Genomic DNA, 25,944 nt, shown 5'->3' with positions numbered 1-25,944 from the left:
GGTTGTGACATCAACATATCTTTTGGGGAGACAGAGTCAACCCATAAAACCTTTTATTCCTAGTTAAGTATTTTTTATCATGAAAAGGGTGTTGGATTTTGTGAAATGGTTTTTCTTTCTCAATTGAGATGATCATGTGGGGTTTTTTTCTTTCATTCTATTGATGTGGTGAGTTGCATTGATTGTTTTTTTCTTATGTTGAACCACTTTTGCATTCCTGTGATAAATCTCACTTGCTCATGGTATGTAATCTTTTTAATGCTGTTGCATTCAGTTTACTAGTGTTTTGTTAAAGTTTTTTGCATCTGTATTCATAAAGGATATTGGTCCATAGTTTTCTTTTATTTGGTGTCTGTCTGGCTTTAGTATGGGGTAATACCTCATACTGTGAGCTAGGAAGTGTTTCTTCCTTTATCCTTTTATCCTTTAGAATGATATTTTAATGAAAGTTTTCTCTGGTATTAAAAACGTGCTATCTTCAGAATCTTTTGAAGCATTCCTATGTTAGAGACTTTCTAAATTTTTTTCTAGATTTTATAGTTTTTCAATTTCCTGCTTTGTTGTCAGTGTACCTCCTTCTGCTTATAATCTTATTTTGCTTTTCCAGTTTGCAACTTCTAATCTGCTGTGAGTCAGGAAAACATATGGCAGAGTTAGTTGTGTTTTTGGTTAGGTTAAATAGAATGTGTGGAAAAACAGGAGGTATTCCTCCTATAAAGGAAATAATATATTTTAGTGCAAGGGCTTTGTACATCTTTTTGGCTATTTATAATCCTTTTTGTTTCCATTATTTTCAATTATGACAGGTTAGGTGAGCCGATGACCAAGTTCCAGATAGGGGAATAATTTCTTTACCTATGTATCCTAAAATTTATACTTGCATGTAGATGTAGTTAATCTGGAATGCCCCCACTATTACAAATGAATTATAAAGAAATAAACTATCTGTATAGCTTAGAGGTTATTTTTTCTGCTAAGACTCTGTTAGAAGGATGAATGTCTCAGTAAGTTTCTTTAAATATTGGTCTAAAAATTATGTTGTTCCAACACACCAATGATGGATGAAATAAATGAAGTGAAATGGGTAAAACAAATCTTTGTTTTATTGCTAAAATAAAGGTCAGTATAACTTTCTTTTTATTTAAATATATAATTTTCTTTTTATTTTATTTAAAAGCATTCCCACTTGCTTTTTTGAAGAACTGCTACTAATTTTCATTATTCTGACACTTTTTCACTAAATGTCATTACCTAATGTCTTCTGTACTTCCTTGTCTTACCTATATATATCTCAATCCATTTTTATATTCACTCCTTTGCATACCTTCTCAACCCCCACCATGTTATTCTCTTGGCAAACCTCAACTTTGGTTAAACTAACTCCCTGTCTACTCTGTGGTTGGACCAGAAAGTAGATTATAGCTGTAGAAAAACAAAAACCATGCATTTCATGTTAAATATGTGACCACAAATCTGAAGTAACTATCCCATATTTTCTTTATTTCTTCACATTTTGAAAACTTTTGAACCTTCAGAAATGTTGCAAGAATAGTATGATTGAGCATCCATATACCTTTCATCTAGATATACCAGTTTGGATGGGGGGCTGGGTTGCCACATTTCTCCCCAACTTTTTTTTTTTTCCCCCCAAACCATTTGAAAGTTACAGACATCATGGCACTTTGCTCTTAAATCTTTTTGGCATGTGTCTCTTAAGAACAAGGACATTTTCTCCACATAACCACAGTATAAATACCACCTTCGGGAAATATAACATTGATAAAATACTGTTATTTAGTATTTTATTTATAATAAAATTTCCTTCATTGTCCCAGTAATGCCCTCTTACAACTTTTTTGTTCTTTCACTTTAGGGTCCAGTCAAGGATCGTGCATTGCATTTCTTGTTATGTTTCTTTAGTTTTCTTTAATCTAGAATAGTTCCTTACCCTTACGTATGTTTTCCTGACACATTCTTTGAAAATTTTAAGTCACTTTTTGCAGAATGTTCCTGAATTTTGTCTGATTCCTGGTCAGATTTAAGGTAAACATTTTTGGCTGGAATTCTACACAGGGCTGTTGTGTCTTTCTTAATGCATCACACTAGGAGACATATTATTTCCTAAAGGACTTTTTATGTTGCTTTTGAAATTCTAGGCTTTTAATAACCTTATCCGTGTCAGATAATGCTAAAAGTTGGTATCATTGGCATCTGAATTTAATGATTCAAGTGTGACTTGTTTATTCTTTTTTTTTTTTTTTTTTTTTTTTTGCGGTATGCGGGCCTCTCACTGTTGTGGCCTCCCCCGTTGCGGAGCACAGGCTCCGGACGCGCAGGCTCCAGACGCGCAGGCTCAGCGGCCATGGCTCACGGGCCCAGCCGCTCCGCGGCATATGGGATCCTCCCAGACCGGGGCACGAACCCGTATCCCCTGCATCGGCAGGCGGACTCTCAACCACTTGCGCCACCAGGGAGGCCCTATTCTTGATCTAGCAAAGAGGAATTATAAATTAGACCTTAAAGCCTTTCTTTAGATAATTTTAGTATGCCTATATCTAGCAGAAATTCCTTAAGATTTTTTAGTATGTTAATGTTACCTTTTGTGTTTTCCAGTTTTGAAATAAATTTTTATCTGTTAGCAAGAACATTTTCTTCTTTGAAGTAGTTGGTCATTGGGTTACAGCCAATGCTTTGTTTTGTTTTGTTTTTTAAACACTACAGCCATTAGACCATAATCTCTAAGAGAGGAGGGACCCCCAGCTTCTAAAACTAGGAGGACATGTGAATAAATCCTTTTTTAATAAATGTTTAAAAAATGAACCCTACTTATTTTTAATAATCCTAAGTGTGTGTCCTTGTGCCAGTAGTTATACATGAATGATATCTCTTTAAGTCTTTATTTAACAAACTAGAATTAACATTTATTATTTTTTCCTACAAAAATGCCTGACCTTTGCAAAAGATGAGAGAATGGAGGCATTTGTGCTACAATGTGACTTTTATAATTTACATTTATATCAATTGACTAATTTGTATTGTGCTGAGCTGTTATATCATTAAAAACCCAGGTTTTACATTGTGATAATAGTGGATGATGAAGGTGATACACAATATGCAAGATGCTCTGTGGTTATGACAGGGAAAGAAAGGCTATTCTCAGGAGAAAGCTATGTCAAATACTTTGTTTTTAAGTTAGATTGAAACATATGGAATTGTCATTTTTTGTTATTGACAACCAGGTGATTATACCTGTAGCTCTTTTGTGTTTTTAATGGTGAAATTCCGGCAGGAAAATGAATGTGGTGCAAGTCTGAAGAAACACTCTAGCCCTTATTCTTTTTATCCCCAAGGTGAAATAATTAGTAATGTATTCAGCTTTTACTGAATGCTTCCTATTTGTGTAGTAAACTTTCGGTATGCTATAAAATAAGTGTGTTGTTTATTCATTTAATTTTTTTAAAGTATTTATTTGTTTATTTAGCCGTGCCGTGTGGCTTATGGGATCTTAGTTCCCCAACCAGGGATTGAACCCTTGTCCCCTGCAGTGGAAGCATGGAGCTCTAACCACTGGAATGCCAGGGAATTCCCTGTAGTTTATTCATTTAATTTTCACACCTCTGTGGCATGGGTGTGCATTTACTATCTCTGTTTTACAGAGCAAGAAACTGAGGCCCAGAGAAATTAAGTAATTTGTCTGAGGTCACACAATTGGATTCTAGTCCAGGCTCCACTACGATTATCGCTTACAGGTGATTTTTGATAGCCAGGGTTTTTTTTGTTTGTTTGTTTTGATTTGTTTTAAGGAAAGGAACTATCTATTTCATTACAGCAGGAAAAAAAAGTACAGATGAGTCCATAAGGAATAGAACTGAAAAAAATCACCTGTGATTTCATGAGCAAGAGATAAGTTTTTCTTCTTCTAAATGTTTACACATTTAAACATATAGCTTTTTCAAAGAGGGAAAATTCAACATGGTTTTGTAATATTTTTAATACATGAGCAAAACTTCATTCCATTTGATAAGATACTTTGGAATTATTTTTTATGACCTATATTTCATATCTAACATCTTGATAATTATGGTTCAGTAATTCCTTATTTCTGAATATGTCTTGATACAGTCAATAATGGCAGTTATCCTTTTGTTTACATCTATGCTCGCATTTTTTTTTCTAGGAAAAATGACTAGACATGAAATTGCTATGCCCAACCCCAGTGATAGAAATCATGCAGAGAGAGGAAATCACCTAGCATAAAACAAATGAGGTAGCATGTCAAAAATATTTCCTTTTGTATATTGAATGAGACACACTAATGACCCTGGCTTGCCCAGTTTCTGATTTTAGCAAGTCACTTCACTTTTCTAAGTCTGTTTCCTTATCATTAACATAAGGCCTCTTGTCCGTTATTTTGAACATGGAATGAAAACAATGCATGTCATGTTTACGTTATGTATTTTTAAGCATTATATGTAAAGAAAGTAACAAAATGAAAGATTGGAACACTGTTGTTGCTTTTTCTTAGATATTAAAGAGATACATATATCTCTCTTTAATATAACTTCCCCCCCATATTTAAAAATACTGTTTTTGATTGAGGAAAAAAAATACTGCCTTTAGCCTTCTTATTTCTGTAGCATTCTTGTCCCTGAAGTGTCACTTATCATTGCTAAAAGACTCTCGCTCCATTGATGTTACTTCATCCTTATAAGCTTTGATGTATCTATATATGTCTATATCTTTTTATTAAAAGAAGTTTTAGGTTTATAACAAAATCAAGAGGGAGGTTTAGAGATTTCCCATATACCCCCTATCCCCCCACACATGAAACCCTCCTCACCCCCAATTACCAACATCACTCACCAGAATAGTATGTTTTTTGCTAAGGATGAACCTGCATTGACACATGATAATCACCCAAAGTTCATAGTGTACATTAGTGTTCACTCTTGATGTTGTACATTCTGTTGGTTTGGACATATGTATAATGACATATCCATCATTATAATAGCATACAGAGTATTTTCATTGCCCTAAAAATCTTCTGTGCTCTGCCTATTCATCTCTCCCCACCTCCCCCACTCCTGGCAACCATTGATCTTTTTAGTGTTTTCATAGTTTTACCTTTTCCACAATGTCATATAGTTGTAATCATACAGTATGTACGCTTTTCAGATTGGCTTCTTTCATATAGTAATACGCATTTAAGTTTCCTCCATGTCTTTTCATGGTTTAATAACTCATTTCTTTTTTGGCATTGAGAAATATTCCATTGCCTGGATATACCACAGTTTAATTATCCATTCACCTCCTGAAGAACAGCCTGTATGCTTCCAAGTTTGGGCAGTTATGCTATAAACATAGCTATAGCTATAAAATAAATGTTGTAAACATTTGTGTGCAGATTCTTGTGTAGATATGTTTCTACTTCCTTTGGGTAAAATAACAGGATGATTGCTGGATGGTATGGTAAGAGTACATTTAGTTTAGTTTTTTTGTTGTTGTTGTTGTTTTTGTCCACACTGCACAGCTTGTAGGGTCGAACCCAGGCCCCTGGCGGTAGAAGTGTGGAGAGTACATTTAGTTTTGTTAAGAAACTACCAAGCTGTCTTCCAAAGTGTACCATTTTGCTTTCCCACCAGCATTGAATGAGAGTTCCTGTTCTCCACATCCTTGTCAGCAATTGGTGTTGTCAGTGTTCTGGATTTTGGCCATTCTAATAGTGGTATCTCATTGTTGTTTTAACTTGCAATTCCCTAGTCACGTGTGATGTGGAGCATCTTTTTATATGTTTATTTGCCATCTGTAGATCTTCTTTGATAAGGTATCTGTTTTTGCCCCATTTTACAATGGAGTTGTTTTCTTATTACTGAGTTTTAAGAGTTCTTGGTATATTTTGGGTAACAGTCCTTTATCAGATGTGTGTTTTGTAAATATTTACTCCCAGTCTGTGACTAGTCTTCTAATTCTCTTGATGTTGTCTTTCACAGAGCAGAAGTTTTTAATTTTAACAAAGTCCAGCTTATCAATATTTTTTTCACAGATTGTGTCTTTATCTAAAAAGGCATCATCATAGCCAAGGTCATCTAGGTTTTTTACTGTGTTGTCTTCTAGGAATTTTATAGTTATCCATTTTACATTTAAGTTTGTGATCCATCTTGAGTTCATTTTATACATATATATATATATATATATATATATAATTTATATATATAATATATAATTTATTAGGCTGCGTCGAGTCTTAGTTGCAGCATGCAGGATCTTTTCGTTGCGGTGCGCATGCTCGCTCTTCGTTGCGGCGTGCAGGCTTCTCTCTAGTTGTGGTACACAGGCTCAGTAGTTACAGCATGCAGGCTCCAGAGTACACGGGCTCAGTAGTTGAGGTGTGTGGGCTTAGTTGCCCCACGGTGTGTGGGATCTTAGTTCCCCAACCAGGGATCAAACCTGCGTCCCCTGCATTGGAAGGCAGATTCTTAACCACTAGACCACCAGGGAAGTCCCCAGTTTGAGTTCATTTTGTCAGGGGTGAAGGTCTGTGTCTAGGTTCATTCTTTTTCATATGAATGTCCTATTTTTCTAGCACCATTTGTTGAAGAGACTCTTTTTGCTCTGTTCTTATTGCCTTTGCTCCTGTGTCAAAGATTAGTTGACTATTAATGGGTGTTTATTTCTGGGCTCTCTTTTCCATTGATCTATTGAATATTTGCCTCTTTTTTCCTCAATACCATATTGTCTTGATTACTGTAGCTTTATAGTAAATCTTAAAGTCATGTAACATCAATCCTCCAACTTTGTTCTCTTTAAATATTGTCTTGGCTTTAAGTCTTATCCTCTCTATATAAACTCTAGAATCAGTTTGTTGATAACCATAGAATTATTTCCTGGGAATTTGATTGGGGTTGCATTGAATCTGTAGATCAGGTTGGGAAGAACTGACAACCTGACTATTTTGTCTTCCTATCCATGAACATGTTATATCTCTCCATTTACAGTTAGTTGACCCTTGAACAACGTGGGTTTGAACTGCATGGGTCCACTTATACCTGGATATTTTTCTAAAGTAAATACTATAGTACTACACAATCCATGGTTGGTTGAATCCGTGGATATGGAGCAACAGTGGATACAGAGGGCCAACTATAAGTTATACATGGATGAACTACTGCATTGTTCAAGGGTCAGTTGTATTTAGTTCTTTGATTTCATTCATCAGTTTTGTAGTTTTTCTTATATAGATCTTGTACATATTTGTTAGAAAAGTTTCATTTTGGGACATGCTAATATAAGTGGAATTGTGTTTTTAATTTCAAGGTCCACTTATTCCTTGGTATATAAGGGAAGAAGTTGATTTTTGTATCCTGCAACCTTGCTATAATCACTTACTAGTTCAAGGATTTTTTTGGCAGATAGATTTTCTACATAGACAATCATGTCATCTGTGAAAAATGATAGTTTTATGTCTTCTTTCCTAATTTGTATACCTTTGATTTCTTTTTATTGCTTTAACAAGTACAAGAACTTCCAGTACTTTCAACCAGATGTTGAAAGGTATGGTGAGAGGGGACATCCTAGCCTTGTACCTGATCGTAGTGGGAAAGCTTTGAGTTTCTTTGGGTACTAGACCCTTATTAGATAAATGATTTGCAAATATTTTCTCCCATCTTATAGATTGTCTTTCTTGATAATGTCCTTTGATGCCCAAAAGTTTTAAATATTGTTGAAATCCAATTTATTTTTATTTTGTTTCTCATGTGTTGGTGCTGTATCTAAGAATCCATTGCCAAACCCGCTGACCTGAAAATGTACTCCTGTGTTTTTTTCTAAGAGTTTTATGGTGTCAACTCTTACATTTAGTAAGTATTGTCATCAGCAATTAGGACTAATTTTACTTAATTCTTTTATGCTTTGGATTCCTTTTATTTCTTTTTCTTGCCTAATCTAGCTAGAACTCCAGAACAGTGTTTATTAGAAGTAATGAAAGCAAACATCTTTGTTGATTCTGGTTTTCTACCTTTTTATTTTGTTTTCTACTTTTTATTTTGTTTATATCCATTTTACTTTTTATTATTTCCTTTGTTCTATGTAGCTCTCTTTGAGTTTATCCTGTTTTCAGTTCATTGAACTTCATGTATAGATTTGTAGGTTTCTTTTTCATATTTGGAAGTTTTCAGCCATTATTTTTTCAGATACTCTTCTTTCTCCTTTTCCCCTCTGGGAAAGTTTTTATGCTCGTGTTGGTATGCTTGATGGAGTCCCAGAAGTTTCTGTTCATTTTTCTTCATTCTTTCCTCTTTCTGCTCCCTAGACTGGATGATCTCAATTAACCAGTCTTTAAGTTCATTGTTTCTTCTGCCTGCTAAAATCTGCTATTAAACCTCTATAGTTTATTTTTCATTTTAGTTATTATACTTTTCAGCTCCAGATTTTCTCTTTAGTTCTTCTAATAATTTCTCTGTATTTATTGATAGTCTTCATTTGTTAAGTCATCACTCTCTTGGTTTTCTTTAGTTCTTTGTTCATGGTTTCCTGTAGCTCTTTGTGCACCTTTAAAGATTGATTTAAAGTCTTTGTCTAGTAAGTGCAGTGTCTGGGTTTCCTCATGGACAGTTTCTATTAATTTCTTTTTTTTCTACAATGGGCCATACTGTTCTGCTTCTTTCCATGCCTCTTAATTTTTTTGTTGAAAATAAGAGGTTTTGAATATTTTAACATAGTGAAACATAGGCAAGCCCTTGTGCTCCTTCTTCTGGTAACCACCAGACAGGTCAACATATGCAACTACAGTTCTTTGAGAATAAGATCTGTGTTGCTCCCTCTGGCACTTGAAACCTAAACCCAGAATGCAGGCTGCCTTCCTTATGGTCGTTGCCAGTCTAGAGTGGCAACGGGAATGGTAGGTCGGCAGCTTAAAGCTTCTTTCTTCAGCAAGCCTTCTAATGGTGGTTGTAATTTTTTTACTAGATTCCAGAGGTTCTGCAGAAGTTGATTCTGATACTTTTTGGCTGCTCATTAGTTGCTTTTATGGGGGAACCAAGCCCCAAAATTCCTTTCTCTATCTCTTTTGCTGATGTCACTTCCCATGGACATATTAATCTAATTTGTGGATTATCTACACACCTTACTTCTCCTTTACCATTTGTAATCTGTTTTATGACTTCAGTGAAACTCTTGTTTTGTATCTATTAGCAACTCAAAGAGAACTTAGACCATTTTAGAACTTCAGATATCAAGAGTTCTGTGTAGTGTAAGGATTAGTTACCTTTCTAATGAAAGAAAAAAGGGTGATGATACTTGGTTCAAACATATTTTAAATTTAGTTTTGGAATATTGGGATAGATTTTTAATACCTATATTACTTGGAGGCCCAGGATAGATACTTTGGGTGATATAAGTCAAAGTTAAACTTGGATAATTCACATCTAGATAATTGAGTTGGCTTCTTCTTTTTTTTTTTTTTTTTTTTTTTTTTGAAGTCACTCAGTTATTAGTGAATGGAAGGCAAGATTTTTATCATGGATGATTAAGCACCTTATAATTTTCATTTAGCAAATAAATGCTTAGCACTATGTCAGGGTTTCTCAACCTCAGCATTATTGACATTTTGGACATTTTAAATTCTTTATTAGGCAGACACTTCAGGATCTAATCTAGGTGCACTGCTTTTAGTAATCATGTCTTTTTTAACACCTTTAGTTGGGGAGAGTTGCTCAGCTTCTTTTGTTTTTCTTGACTTTGAGACTATCAGACTTTCAGCCACTAGTTTTAGCTTCCGTTGATGATTTTTTTTTAGTCTCTCATTTTTTGTATGTTTATTGGTTGGCATTTTACTGTACAAATGAACTTTTTCTTTCTCCTTCAATTTGAGGTTGCTGTTTCCTCATTATTAGATTCAAATTATGCATTTTTTTAGAAATACCACCAAAGTAATGTTGTATCCTTCTAAGTGCATCATATCTGTTGGGATAGGATGTTATTTTGTCCCACTGTAGATGATAATAATTTTGGTTATTTGGTGGTGTCTGCCATGCTTCACTGAAGTTAAAACTTTGGATTTAATAACTTTGACACTTTTGTCAGTGGATTTTTGCTACCTTTATGATCATGAATTTCTGAATATAAAAAATTAGAATTAACATACTGTCCCATACAAGCGCCTTGACATTTGTCCAGGAATAAATTTGACAAATTCTACGTTTCTGTTGATTCTTTTTTTCTCCTTGGGATCAGAACAATAACAGTGCCTTATCAAATTGAGTCTCTCCCAGAAGTGCTTTCAGAAACTTCCCATTGAACATAGAGATAGGTTTTCGGCTGATGACACAAAATTAGATCTTTTGTTATTGTCCCACAAATCCCTGAGGCTCATCATTTTTTTTTAGTCTAATTTCTTTATGTTCTTTAGATTGGGTAATTTCTACTGATTTGTCTTCAAGTTCACTTATTCATTATCATTACTCTGTCATCACTTTTCTATTATTGATCCCATTCAGTGAATTTGTTGTTTCTGTTACTGTATTTCTAGTTCTAAAATTTCCAGTTAGTCCCTCCTTATATTTCTGTTTCTTTGCTAAAACTTTCTCTTGGGAAGTTTGTTTCAAGTGTGTTTTTAATTGTTCACTGAAGTATTTTATGATGCTTTAAAATCCTTGTCAGATAATTCCACAACTGATATCTTTGTATTGGTGTCTGTTAATTGTTTTTTCTCATTCAGGTTGAGACTTTCTTGGTTCTTGGAATGATGAATGATTTTAGTTTTATTATTATTGTATTCTAGACATTTTGGATAGTATGCTGTGAAACATTGGATCTTATTTAAATCTATTTTAGCAGGCCTCCTCTGACACTGCACCAGCAGGGGAGGTGCAGCTGCCACATTACTACAAAGTGGGGCTGGAAGATTGGACTCCCCTCCCCACTTGATCTCTACCAGCCTCTGTTGACTACCGTGGTGAAGAGGGGTAGGGTACCTCTTACCTCAAGGTGGTAGTAGAAGTTCAGACTTGCCGTTCAATCCTTGCTGACACTCTAGAGAGGGGAAGGGGCACCTTTGTTACTGCTGGCAGAGGTAGAATTCTAGTCTCCCTACTTGGTTCCACTGATGTGGATGAGGAGTGGCTTCCATGGTGTTTGGCTGGAGTAGGGCAGTAACAGTAAAAAATGCTTTTGCTTCTTAGTCTGCACCTTTCCCAATCCTTTCACTAGAGAGAACTGGCTTTTCTTGTTGGTTTTCTGAGTGGTGTTTTGTTTTCATTTTTATTTTTTGCCTGGGCTCATTGGTATTTCTGGGTTGCAGGCTTCTCTGTTGCCTGGACTAAGATATGTAAGAAGCAAAAGGAAAACCCAGGGAACTCACTGTCTTGTTGTTCTTCAAATTCTGTGGTTGCTATTCAAATTCACTTTCTCTCCACCTTTCAGAGTCTTTTGAGTTTTTTAATATATTGCACTCAGGAATTTTAGCTGTATTTAGTGGACTAGGAAGAAATGTATCTTATTTTACATGGAACTGGGTAGCCTAAATGGTTTAAAATTAAAGTAGTCCATTAAGAACTTACTTTAAATGAAATGCTCAAGAATATTTTATTCTTAAAAATATTTTACCACCATATTTTCTAAGTCACTAAAATGTACATAAGGTTAAGTATATTCTTTGTTGTAGCCATATATTCATGTGTAAAAGTCTATTTATTTCTTTATTCTTTTAGGATTATGTACTGAAGGACTGTACCGTGTTAGTGGGAACAAAACTGATCAAGACAATATTCAAAAGCAGTTTGATCAAGGTAAGAAGATAATTATAGATATATTTATATATATATTTGATCAAGGTAAGAAGATATATAGATATATATAGATAGATAGATATATTTGATCAAGGTAAGAAGATAATTATAGAAGATAAAATAAAATCATTGTTTTACTATTTCCCTCATTGAAATTTCATATGAAAACCTCCTAAGAATATGGATGTTTAGGGAAGAAAGTTTTGAAGTAGTATTTGAAGTATTTAATGGAACAGATACCACAGTCAACAAATGGGAGAGCTATAAATCCATTACCAGAATTAGAGAAGCAATAAATTGAGTTATGATGCATCATTATCTTTGTATATCACAGATTGCACCTATTTAAAGTTGCGATTTAAAAGGTTTTTTTTTCCTTCATGATACTGGGCCAACTAACTAACCATTAGGAATTTTTAAAAAGCTGAATTTCCTACTCATATTAAAGGAAATCTGTATGAGATCAAAGGTTTAAATGCAAAAAATGAAAACTAAGTTCTAGGGAGAAAAACGAGTGAATATATTTATAACCTTGGAGTAGGGAGAGGCCTAAACTTGACATGAAACCTAGAAAGCATGAAAAAGATGATAAACTAGACTGCCTAACAATGTAAAACTTCTGTATGAAATAGTGTATAAAGCAAACAGAATCAGGAGACAAACTGTAAACTTGGTGTGGCTGTGGAATTTCTTTGCTAGATTAAGCAATTCATATCAGAAGAAAGCAACCAACAAATATATGAAAATATGCTCAGCCTCTGTCAGTTATAAAGAAATAAAAATTAAAACAAAAAAGGTTGTATTTATTTTATTATGTGAGTGGTAACGATTGTTGGTAGGGTGTAGGCAGGCAGGTATGTTGTATGCTGTTGGTTATGGGTGCTTCAGGTAGCTTTGCTGGAGAAATTCCATTTGTAAATACATATGTTACAAAAGTCTTTGTGTAAGCATACCAAGATATTTATTGCAGCATTGTTTGTATTTTGTTTTAAAGGTAGGGGGACCAATCCTGTTTACAAGTAGAATACTAGATAGCCGTATAAAATAATGAAGATTATATGTGTTGAAATGGTAAAATGTTGAGTGGTAAATGGTAAAGTTGAGTGGTGGTGGGGTGTTTGTGTGTGTGCCTTGCTTTGAAAGACTATTGCATGGTATTTCATTAAAAAAAAATTGTTAGAACTGTTTAGACTTTAGCAAATTGGTACAGTTTCACTTCAGGTAATGAAGGAAGAGTAGTTGTCAGTACCAGGGCCTCTTGAATTAGAGTTTCTGGTTTTGTTTTCTGGTTCTGCCACTTACTGTCTTTGTGGCCTAGGGAGGTTAACCTTTCTAAATCTCAGCTTTTTCATATCTAGAATGGGAGTGATAAGAGTAACTGAGGAATAATGAGATAATGCATATGACGAGTCTTCTGTGCCAGGCACCATGTTAAATGTTCACTGGGTAGCTGTTATTACAAGGAATATAGCCTGCCTAAGGACCTAAGCTTTAGTACATAAAAGTTGTTATCATAACATCTTTATAATATTTTTAAATGAAATAAATCTAAATGTTCAGTAATAGAATATTATGTAAAGTTTTATATCTGGGAGCATGTTTTATAGCCATTAGAATTGTTTATGTAGGGCAAAATGTAAGGATTGATGATTCTTGGTTAAGGATATATGTGAGTTCTTTGTATTTTTATTATTCTTGCAAATTTTCTGCAAGTTTGAAATTACAGTGAAATGTTACCTGCCCCCCAAAAAAGTTTTTAAAAGTTGCTTGTGAAATTTTTATTAACCTTGGATAATGCCTTAAAAATTAAATCCAATATAAAATCTATCTATCTATCTATCTATATATATATTTTTTTAATGAGCAGAAAAGGGCTGAAAGGAAACATGCTAAAGTATAAACAGTGATTATCTCTTGGTTATAGGAGTAATTTTTTTATTTATCATAAATATTCATTGTATTTATAATAAGGAAAATGTGACTTTTTAAATAGCAAATTAACCTTATGATATACCTTTAATATGTTACATTCTTATTTTTTAAGTCAGAACTTCACTGATAAGTGTTTAAAGTGTTTTATATTAAAATTTTTAAAGTATAAGTTATAAGTTCCCCACCAGGGAACTAGTGGATTTACACTACAGATTACAATATATATTGGCTTGCAGTATAATATTGTAGAAAAAACACACAAAAGTAGTCCTGTGATGTGAGAATGATAATGTATTTTGAAACAATAAAATTGTGTTCACCTTTTACCCCTTTTATGTCCAGTTAAGCATACTCCATGAGGTATAGTGATTTTGTTTTTTCTTTCAGTTTTATTGAGATATAATGGACATACAGTACTGTATAAGGTGTACAACTTAATGATTTGGCTTACATATATCATGAAATGATTACCACAGTAAGTTTAGTGAACATCCATCATCCATCAAAACTTGAATATATATGCATGATTCCTATCTTTTGTCTTTCTGCTTCCTTATGGCCTCTTTTAAATAGTTTATGTGAACAAAATGTTTCAAAAGAAGAGAGATGTCAGTAGTATTGCTCATATACTGACAAGCCTAATAGCATTTTTTATTGTCACAGAAAATGCTTCTTACTTGGTTTTCTCTTTCCTTTTCTATAGTTTGTCAGGCAAACTTATATTAAAACAATGGGGGAGGGATGAATCAGCCTGTGAAGAAAGGTGGTCCATGAGAAGACTTAAATGTCTTTGGATCTACAAGTACCCATTTAGCTTACTTCTCCTGTAATAAATTTAAATTTATTATAGTTTTTAATTTTTATTTTTATTTTGTCTTATAGATCATAATATCAGTCTAGTATCAATGGAAGTAACAGTAAATGCTGTAGCTGGAGCTCTTAAAGCTTTCTTTGCAGATCTACCAGATCCTTTAATTCCATATTCTCTTCATCCAGAGCTATTGGAAGCAGCAAGTAAGTAAAAGCCTCCTTTTTTTTTTTTTTGAGAGGGATGATGATAGTGGGGTTTGTACATTGATTGCTTTGTGTTAAAATCAGTCATGCACTAGAATATGTAGCTAATAAAAATTCAGCTTCTAGAACTGTTTATTAAAGCTCTTTCCCTTTAAATAAATAGTTTTAGCTAGGCTCCCAGACGACTAGGTGCTCCTAGAAGTTAGATCATTATATTAGAAGTTGGAGATTTGTGTTTTTAATTCAAACTCAAAGGCATTATAAGAAAAAGAAATTAAGACTTCAAATGAATGTGTCTGTAATGTACTTTAGTAACATACTAACTTCTGTATGGTCTGTACACATGTGTAAATAAATTTTTTTTAAGTCAAAGAAATTAACTTTGGCCTCATGTCTTAATTCAGTTTTTGGAAAAGTAAGACAGGAAAATGGGTACTCATTCAGTATTGATTCCTACTTGGCATCATCATTCATCCAGATGTTTCTATGAAGCAAATACTCATTTGTTATCTGTAAAATGAGACCAAAGGTCTATTTGAGTATTAGGTAACCTAGTGCTTAATCCACATTGTGTTCTCAATGGCTAAATTTAATGTAGTTTCTAAATATTTCTCTTTAATATTTCCTTTTGATTACAAGTCTTCAAGCTCTGTAGCGTGAGACTACTTATAATACTGATTGTTAAAGTTCTCAGTTAATTTTCTTTTCATCGAAATCCACTTCAGTATATTGTCACAAGATACAGTTGCCTTATACATTCTCTCTTATGAAAACTGGGAAAATAGTCCAATTGATAGCTTAGATTTTCTTACTTTTTGGCCATGATCAATAGCCTCAGAACTTTCCTACTTAGGAAATATTGAGGGCTGATTTAGAAGTAATATGTGGCAAATGAGAAATTTGTTAGTACTTGGTCTACTACCATGAGTTGGTTGGCAGACTGGCCTCCTCCAGAGGAATCCATTGTTATTTTAGAAGAATGAACTGAATGAGGAAGAGCAGCAGTAAGGCGCTCTCTCCTCTCCCATTTACAGCAGAGCCACATTTCAGTTATCCTGTTTCATAATTTGTGTAAATTTGGAAAGTAACTGAGCTAAATGCTTGTACTGCTTGTGCTACTTGTGAAGAACAATGTTTTATAAGCTAAGTGGATTATAAATAAGTATAATGCTTTAAATCAGGTGTTGTCAAACTGGCCTGTGGGCCAAATTTAGCGTGCCATCAGTTTTCGGAAGGCTTGCAAGCTAATAATGTTTTTTTACATTTTTAAATGGTTGAAAAAATATTAAAAGAAAATTTTATGAAATATTAAAATTATATGAATTCAGATTTTTAAAGTTCTATTGGATCACAGCCACTCTTGTTACATATTGTCTGTGGCCACTTTTGTACAACTGCAGAGTTGAGTAGTTTTCACCCACAAAGCTTAAAATACTTACTCTCTGTAGCATGACTATTAAGAGCCTAACAGATTTTTAAGTAATTAGTTAATTCTAAATCAGTATCTAGTTATATAAGTTGCTTAAAGAAATTACTAATATACCATTTCCTATTTTACCACCCCCAGGTTACTTTGATCTTCAGTTATTAGCTTTACTTGGGAAAAGGCTATTGTAAATAGATGGTAGTCCGTTTATTAGCAGGTTCTTTACAACATTTTCTTTGTTTTTCTTTCCCTCTCCTGATATGCTTTATATACATTCTTGATTGTCTCACACAATAAGCATAACAGGAAGCTTTATCAATATTTTTTAATGTTTGTATTTCACACAAATTCCTCGCTACTTTAATTTTACAGAAATCCTGGATAAAACAGAACGTCTTCATACACTGAAAGAAATTGTTAAGAAATTTCATCCTGTTAACTATGATGTATTCAGATACGTAATAACACATCTAAACAGGTATTTTTATTTTTCGTTTTTGCAAATAAAATGCACTACGGATTTCAAACACGTAACTATAAATTGGGTAATCATAAAATAGAGAAAGAGAGACTAATTTAAACATACAGTTCAATTTTGGTTCTCTAAATTATTTTTTCTGTATTTTTAAAATAGATTTTTCATCAACTTGTTTAAAGAAAGGTATATGACCCTTTTAGTATCTAACATTATTATATAAATAGTAAGTGTGGTGAATACTTTTTTTTTGTCACTGCTATTCTTTAACAATTCTCTTCTATAGAATCTTAGAATTTTAGTTATGAAATGACACTTAGATAATTAACCAGATCACCCTATTTGAAGTTGGAAAGATTGAGGTTTAAAGAGAGAAATCATACGCTCAAGTGACACATCTTATGACTAGAATCCAAGTTTTATTAAGTGGTTTAATTGCCTCTTCTTCTGTACTGTGTCTCTTTTGTGTATCTTGCTTGTTTTGTTTGGATATTCTTCATAGTGAAATTGTATTAGAAACTTGAATTCATATTACTATCCACCTTGACTGTTACTGAAATGCAGGACATTAATCCCATATCAAAAGCCTTAAATATGTTAAGCTTCAAGTTTATACTTTTTTCTATAAAGATACTCTTCCCAATACCATTTCTTAAATGAAAGGCAATATTAATATTGTATAATAGCGTAAAGCTCAAGACTGTGGAGTTAAATAGGCTTGGTTTTGAAACATTTTTAGTTCTGTGGCTTTGGACAAATACTTCACCCTGCCTAAGTCTTGATTTTTCTCAACTATAAGAATGAGAAGAATAACAGCTCACAAAGTTGTTATTGAGACTGAATAGAATTATTAGTATTTGTACTACTTTTTTCAAAAATCTACTCTTCACAGTATTTTCTACTAACATTTTAACAAACTGAGGTTTGGTTTTTTTAGCTAACAATGTCAGTGTCCAAAACAAGTACATTTCAATCTGTACCTCTTAAAAGAGAGTATTCAGCAGTGTTTAAAGTTTTTTTGTTGTTATCAATGTAGCATAAAATTATATTAGCACTTCTAGTCATTCTTCCCTGGAGTCTCCCTCTGTGAGAAAATACCAACATACATAGTATTGCAGTATAATTAGTGGAATTTCCTCTTTTGAAAATTACCATGCAACGTGGTTCATGATTTAACAGATGGGTACAGGGTACTACAGGAGACCTTACCCAATATGGAATGTAGGGATGGTATATGAACATATTATTGTATTGCCTGATTAAAGTGCTGAAACAAAAATTGGACTTTATTAAAAACAATAGGGAAAAGAGACAAAGGGAAGAGCATATGCAAAGAATCACAGTGCTAGCCCACCATCAATGTTATATTAAGACACTTAACTGTGTTTGACTCCAGTGATACAACAGTTAATGACACAGGCATATTTGGTGTGTTGAGGAACAGCAAAGAGGCCTGTGTGGTTTGAGCAGAGTGAAGGATAAGGCAGTACTACTCAGAGTGTAGCCTACTGATTAGCTTTAGTCCTCAAAATATTTTACTGACAAGGAGGTTGCTTTCATGTCTATCACTAAGTGCACTGTTGAGTTCAGCTGACATTTATGGGGGGTGGGGTGGGGAGCAAGACTTTGTCAAAGAAAAAAACATTGCATGATTGTTACTCTGAATGGTATGGGGAGCCACTAGAGAGTAGAACAGAGAAATAGTATAATCAGACTTAAATTTTAGAACAAACACTCAACTATTGATTATAATGGATGTACTCTTTGTGCCAGGTAGTCTTGTAAACGCTATACAGACATAGCAGTAAATAAAATAATCACATTTCATGGAACTTTACATTTCAGTATAGGAAATAAATGATAAATATATATTGGGTGATTGACAGATTGCAAAAATTAATCCATGGAGCTGTTCTTTGGATGTATTTTCTCTCACCTTCCATATTCAGTGAGTTATTGTGTCAAATTAGTTTTTTCTCCTGATTATTTTTCCTTTTCATTCCTCTGCCACTGCTTTAGTTTAAATTTGATCATTTCTCATTTAGGAAACTCTAGTTTATCATTGAGCTCTCTCTTTGCCTATTTTTCTTCTTGATTCTCCCTTAATCCTGATGCCAGAATGATCTTTCTAAAAGCTCTTTGTGTAAAGATCACTTATATCCTAAAGGAAAAAAAATCTAAATTGTTTATCATTAAGTGGCCTAGTTCTAACTTACTCTGTTAAATCTCCTTTCCTTTTCCACCGTGCAACACCAAGTGCCACTGTATTAAACTAATAGGACTTAACCGAAAGTATCAATTTGTGCCTGGTCCCTTATCACATCTTAACATGACTGCCTCAGTCTTTCTCAAAATTCAGTCCTCAAACCAGCAGCATCAGCATCACCTGGGAACTTGTTAGGAATGCAAATTATCAGGCCCCACCCCAGACATAATTATCAATCTGTGTTTTAACAGGCCCTCCAGGAGGTTCTGATACACACTGAGAATCACTGGGTTGGGGGGCGGTGTTTGTTCGTTTGTTTTTTATCGAAGTATGGTTGATTTACAATGTCATGTTAGTTTTCAGGTGTACAGCAAAGTGATTCAGTTATATATATTCTTTTTTTAGATTCTTTTCCATTATAGGTTATTAAAAGCTATTGAATATAGTTCCTGTGCTATACAGTATTGTTTATTTTATATATAGTAGTGTGTATCTGTTAATCCCAAACTCCTCATTTATCCCTCATCCGCCCTTTCCCTTTTGGTAACCATAGGTTTGTTTTCTGTGTCTGTGAATCTGTTTCTGTTTTGTAAATAAGTTCATTTGTATCTTTTTTTTTTTAGATTCCACATATAAGTGATATCATATGGTATTTATCTTTCTCTTTCTGCTTTACTTTGCTTAATATGATAATCTCTAGGTCCATCCATATAGCTGCAGATGGCATTATTTCATTCTTTTTTGTGGCTGAGCAATATACCATTGTGTGTGTGTGTGTGTGTGTGTGTGTGTGTGTGTGTGTGTGTGTATATATATATATATATATATATACACACACACCATATTTTCCATGTCTTAGCTATTGTAAGTAGTGCTGCCATGAACATTGGGGTGCATATATCATTTCAAATTAGAGCTTTCGTCTTTTCTGGATATATGCCCAGGAGTGGGATTGCTGGATCATATAGCAACTCTATTTTTAGTTTTTTAAGAAACCTCCATACTGTTCTCCATAGTGGCTGCACCAATTTACATTCCCAACAACAGTGTAGGAGGGTTCCCTTTTCTCCACAGCCTCTGCAGCATTTATTATTTGTAGACTTTTTTTTTTTTTTTTTTTTTTTTGCATTACGTGGGCTTCTCACTTCTGTGGCCTCTCCCGTTGCGGAGCACAGGCTCTGGACATGCAGGCCCAGCAGCCATGGCTCACGGGCCTAGCCGCTCCGCGGCATGTGGGATCTTCCCAGACCGGGGCACGAACCCGTGTCCCCTGCATCGGCAGGCGGACTCTCAACCACTGCGCCACCAGGGAAGCCCCTATTTGTAGACTTTTTGATGGTGGCCATTCTGAGCAGTCTGTGATGGTATCTCGTTATAGTTTTGATTTGCATTTCTCTAATAATTAGTGATGTTGAACATCTTTTTATGTGCCTGTTGGCCATCTATATGTCTTCTTTGGAGAAATGTCTGTTTAGGTCTTCTGCCCATTTTTTGATTAGGTTGTTTGTTTGTTTTTTGATACTGAGCTGTTTGTGTATTCGGAAATTAACCCCTTGTCAGTCACATCGTTTGCAAATATTTTTTCTCCGTAGGTTGTCTTTTCATTTTGTTTATGGTTTCCTTTGCTGTGCAAAAACTTATAAGTTTGATTTGGTCCCAGTTGTTTATTTTTGCTTTTATTTCTGTTGCCTTGGGAGACTGACCTGAGAAAACATTGCTATGATTTATGTCAGAGAATGTTTTGCCTATGTTCGTTAGGAGTTTTATGGTGTCATGTCTTATATTTAAATTTTTAAGCCATTTCGAATTCATTTTTGTATACAGTGTGAGAGAGTGTTCTAACTTCATTGATTTACATACTGCTGTCCAACTTTTCCAACATCATTTGCTGAAGAGACTGTCTTTTCTCCATTGTATATTCTTGCCTCCTTTGTCAAAGATTAATTGAGCATAGGTGTGTGGGTTTGTTTCTGGGCTGTCTGTTGTGTTCCAGTGATCCATATGTCTGATTTTGTGCCAGTACCACGCTGTTTTGATTACTATAGCTTTGTAGTATTTGAGAACCACTGTTTTGACTAAATTACTCTTTCTTCCTACTGTTTTACTAACACCCATCACCCTTGGCTCAACCCAAACATTACCTCTTCAAGGACCCTGACCACCCTCATCTAACTGATTTACTACCTTTCCTTTGTACTTTTTGACTCAACAATTAGACTTGATGCCCATATTCATGTCTTTCAAATCTATAGGTATTTTCAGAACCTATACTTGACTACCACATAGACACCCCTGACTGGGCCCCGGTTGATTTTTTTCTAATTTAGTCTCTTAACAAATAGTAATAACTTTTACCACAGAACACATGTTTTTAGAGCACTTATTTTACCTCAGATGAGCAACTCCTGTGTTTGGGGATGTGGGTCATTTGGTTTAGATTTAAAATTTTTTGATATACAAATTCAAATAAAAAATTTTCCTGCTACCTTGCATATTGGGCTGTTTCTTCATGTGTGAATGAGAGGATTGGATAAAATACCTAAAATTTCCTCCCAATTTAATAATTTTGAGTTAAAATTCAAGATTTGCTTCTTATGTTTCTTGCTTATTACAGACAATGGTAGTAGTGCTTGCTCATATTTAAAAGACTGGATGCAAAATAGTTAATATATGGTCATTTGTAAATTATTTATTGTCAGATTAAAAGAATTTTAAGGTAGAATGTGCTCTGTGAACTGTTGTCATTGAAATTAAATTTGTAACGATATACAAGGTAGTTAATGATTAAAAAGATTGTTTTTTGGAATACTAGAAACTTGAGTTTTTCGAAAGTTGAAAAGTCTCCCGGTTGGAGGATATAATTTTTCCAAAGTAAAAACCATCTTTGGTTCTCATAAGGAATGGATTTTACTGCTTTTTTCTGTTATTAGAATATAGTTGAACATGGAATGCACAAGCAGGAAAATGTTTTAAATTTGAAGTTAAAATTTTTAAAAAAGGTAAAACCAAATCATCTGAAATAATATCCAGCTCTCAGATTCTTTAATTGCGATGAGTTTTGACTGGTTTCTAATTGTTTTTTTCCTATCATAATTTCAGGGTCAGTCAGCATAATAAAGTCAACCTAATGACAGCAGACAACTTATCCATCTGTTTTTGGCCAACTTTGATGAGACCTGATTTTGAAAATCGAGAGTTTCTGTCTACCACCAAGATCCATCAATCTGTTGTTGAAACATTCATTCAACAGTGTCAGTTTTTCTTCTACAATGGAGAAATTGTGGAAACTGCGAACACTGTGGCTCCCCCACCACCTTCAAACCCAGGACAGTTGGTGGAACCAATGGTACCGCTTCAGTTACCACCACCATTGCAACCTCAGCTGATACAACCACAGTTACAGACGGATCCTCTTGGTATTATATAAGTAGGAAGTGATTGCAGACTGCCTGAAATTGGACAAAAGCAAATCTAGGCATGCATGTTTCAGGGTTCAGTAGTATACTTCATGTTTCTTACAGATAATTCACATTCAAAATAATGAGACATTTTCTCTTTGAACTATATGGTATTCCTTATTCATTTACATTACAAATCTAAGACCATGTGATAAGCATGACTGGAGAGGTTTAATTTTTATAAACAAAAATAGCTATAAAATACAAAGCTGCTGTTGCATGCAACCTTATTGCAATCAGTATATCATTCCTGTGGCATTTTCTGTCACATTATATTGTGAATAAAATTTTTCTATAGAAATTAAATGATTTAAAAAGTCACGTATATGAAACATTTAATGCTTTCCAGCCTGCTTTATGGCTGGTTTTGTTATTTGATGTGCTAATTTGAGCAACTTAGTTTACTTTTATCAGTCTATATAGATAACTAAAAGCCCAGTTAAGTATTTTATAATTTCAGGCTACTTATGCCATGCTTGGGATGTTGTTTGAAAGAAAGAAAAATACACTTAACATATTTCTGCACCTTCATTTTCTAAGTAAACCTGTGGATGATTTGATGGGGGTAAACGGATATATTTCTTGTACACACATACCAAGGACATGCTTGTGGCTAAAGTGAGTTGATAATGTTGTGCAAAGGATAGTTGTCACCAACTCATTTCTTTATAGTCCATGATGAAACAAACATCTTGTATACTGTTAATTCTGTAAACAGATGCATGTTCAAAAGATCTATTATGGTCTTGTAATCTTAATCTAATATATTTTAGATATTTTAATTTTTTCCCTCTTGGGAAATACATTTAGTATAGTGTAGAAAATACTTCATGACATTTTCATATAAGGTTATATAACTTTTCATACATAAACATGAAATTTGTTGTAGAAAATTCTTTAAACCAAACATTTTAATCTAGGACTTCAATTTAATCTGTCCCTTGAATCTATTTTTATGTGGCCCTTAAAAACATATCCAAAAATCCATTGCTAATATAGCAATAAGAATACTTTGGGTACTGACAGCCTCTTTGGAGTATGTATATATAAAGTTGCATACTTGTATTCATATTCTTTTCTGTGATATGTTGTACTAAAATCCAAAGTGGCTTTTGCACCATTTTTTAAACCAATTTTTTCCTTTGATGTTGGTACCATATTTGCTGTAAATGACTGCTGCTTTGGAGGTTAAACATTTCGTTAGTGAAGTTACAACCAGAACACGAAATTATAGATAAAATTTTCAGAATAAGTGGCATAGGTAAATTTTGTTAGGCTTTATTCAAAATTTGTTCATTATCAAACCATGCCGGGTTTTTTCCCAGAAAGGGAAAAAATGTTTTTTTTGTTGCTAGGTTATATTTTGTGTAGTAAAGAAAAAATTATTTGGTCCACATTGTAATCTTCATACTGCAATTTTAAGGTTGTCTTATGTGTACTGTAGTAAATAGATGATTTTGAGATTTGAGGCTCCTAAGAGTTTGATTTGCTCCATTTTTTCCTAAAATAAATATTGTCTTTCCCACCTGTTATGTCCTAGGTATTGTACTTCTAATTTTAACTTCAGAATCAAGATGTTGACATGAACCAGGCTGCTGTTGAAGTACATGTATATTATAAATTATCTTATTTGTGTTATACTCTTACATGTTATTATCTTTTCTAAGAAAACAAAGTCCCTATTATTCCTATTGCAAAGCACACAGGAATTAAGAAAGTACAGTAATTTTTAAAAAGAAAAATCTGGTAAATGTAGTATTCTTAACTTGTTCTATATTACTTATACCTACTGTCTATATAGCTTTAATTTATAGCTGTCAGTTTAACATCGGCATGTCTGGCAAAGAAAATTAAACTTTAAGAGTTTTATAAACTGTTTCTAGGTTGCTAAAGAATTTATTTTTCTACTATATATGGTATAGACAAAGCTCAAAACTATGTACAGGAAAAAAGCCTGACTATTTCTTTTGGAAGTAGGCTGAAAAGAGAATTTTCAGAACTGTTCATGTCTTCAGTTCATTTGGTCATAACTTTGCTATTGTAATATGTGAATCCCAGTTTATTTAAGCTATTCTCTTTTATACTGTGTTAATTTAACTTTCATGTGCATTTAGTACAACTTTTGTTATTGAAACTAGCATTTACCATTTTCCACATTTATTACCTTACACCTTCCCAAAAATTATCTCCACTTTTCTATGCATTCTATAATTGATTTGAAAAGCTTCATAGTGGGTCATTTAAAATTCTACTTTTGGTTCACTTAACAGATAGGTTACAGTTAATTGAAAATTAAAATACAGTTTAAAGCTCAGTCTGTTACACTGAATTGATTGCGTTTGTTTTTGCCAAGGGTTTAGATATGTTTTTAAATATTAGAAAAATAATGCTAAAAACAAAATAATATGATTAAACTTTTTTCTGGTAAGTTACTGGAAGGTTTCACTGTTTAGGGAACTATCATATATGAAACTTCTTAAAGGATGAAAAGAATATTAGGTAGTCTCGTAATTATGCGTAAACATTAAGGCATTCATTATATTTTACAGTTTTAAATAAAATTCCATCTACACACATGTTGCCATCGTTTCATTTAAGCTTCAGTGCTTGTAGTTATTACAGTATTGTACTTAACAGTATCTAGATTAGCAGTATAAAGAAGCATAGTGGAATTCTCAAATTTTCAGTAGATTTATGGGAAGTCAAATTCTATTCAACAGACACTTATTAGGATATACAATTAATTTTAGAACAAAATTCCAGGCACAATATATTTTCATTTGAAATGGTATTTGTTAGTAGTGCTTATTTTTCCCAACATTTACAATGTAAATAATGTAGGTAGCAGCAATCTAACTTAGCCAAAAAGCAGCTTTTATTTTCCATACTGTATGTAAATAATGTAGACTTTTCTTTTTGAGGTACTGCAATTTAATTTCTAATATCTCTTAGATAGGAACAAAAAGGAACAATTGGAATAAGAACTTAGGCCTTAGCTTCCATGTGATTTTTAGTTTTTTATACAGTAATAATTGTGATGCTATTTGTCAACTGGATATAAATATATATATATAATTTTAAAAAGTCAAAAGTGCTTTGTTTCTTCGTTTATAATTAACGTAATTTTGTGCTTCACCAACAGGATGCTGCAGTAAATTAAATATCAGTGAAGCTTCTTCTGTATGAAGAATGCTGTGAATAAAACATTAAGAAGCTGTGTAATTTTAAGTTATAGTTGCCTCTAATTTTACCATTTTATTAGTAAAAATCAACTAATATTTTTTCATAAAATAGGAAAATGTTTTTAAAATTATGAAAATTTTATTAGGGAAGTGTTTTATTGAGCTTTTACTGTACCATGAGAGGAGATCTAAAATTTATTCTGGATGTATACATACAGATGAAAATTAATTTTAAAATGTTTAGGAAAACAGGATTGCACAGATTTCTAAGACTCAAATGTTACCTGGAATTCCGAGCTGTGGCTAGACATATTTTGAGCCACTGGAAATATTTTGAAGCCTATTCTAGTTTATAACAGAGGTGCTAACATTGAACAACATAATATTTTTATTTTCTTCATGGTTTATGAATATTAAGTCAAACTTCTATAGGTATATGTTGTCAGACTCTATGGATCTGGTGAGGTC

At 33.4% G+C, this 25,944-nt stretch overlaps 1 protein-coding gene across 3 annotated transcripts in view; it reads left to right on the top strand.

Moving 5' to 3' along the window:
* ARHGAP5 (Rho GTPase activating protein 5) overlaps positions 1-25,345 on the top strand; it is a 71,604-nt gene extending 46,259 nt beyond the window's left edge. For all 3 annotated transcript variants that reach the window (XM_060096328.1, XM_060096329.1, XM_060096327.1), the window contains exons 4-7: positions 11,706-11,783; positions 14,598-14,729; positions 16,528-16,633; positions 21,936-25,345. In XM_060096328.1, coding sequence (XP_059952311.1) covers positions 11,706-11,783; positions 14,598-14,729; positions 16,528-16,633; positions 21,936-22,263 — 644 coding nt within the window. In that variant the 3' untranslated portion in view covers positions 22,264-25,345. The remainder of the gene's footprint in view (positions 1-11,705; positions 11,784-14,597; positions 14,730-16,527; positions 16,634-21,935) is intronic.
* Positions 25,346-25,944: the final 599 nt, after the last annotated feature.

Source organism: Mesoplodon densirostris, chromosome 4 (assembly GCF_025265405.1).
Source record: "Mesoplodon densirostris isolate mMesDen1 chromosome 4, mMesDen1 primary haplotype, whole genome shotgun sequence".
Lineage (NCBI taxonomy): Eukaryota > Metazoa > Chordata > Mammalia > Artiodactyla > Ziphiidae > Mesoplodon > Mesoplodon densirostris.
Note: the sequence above shows the minus strand (reverse complement) of the source record. Positions and strands in the feature narration are given on the sequence as shown.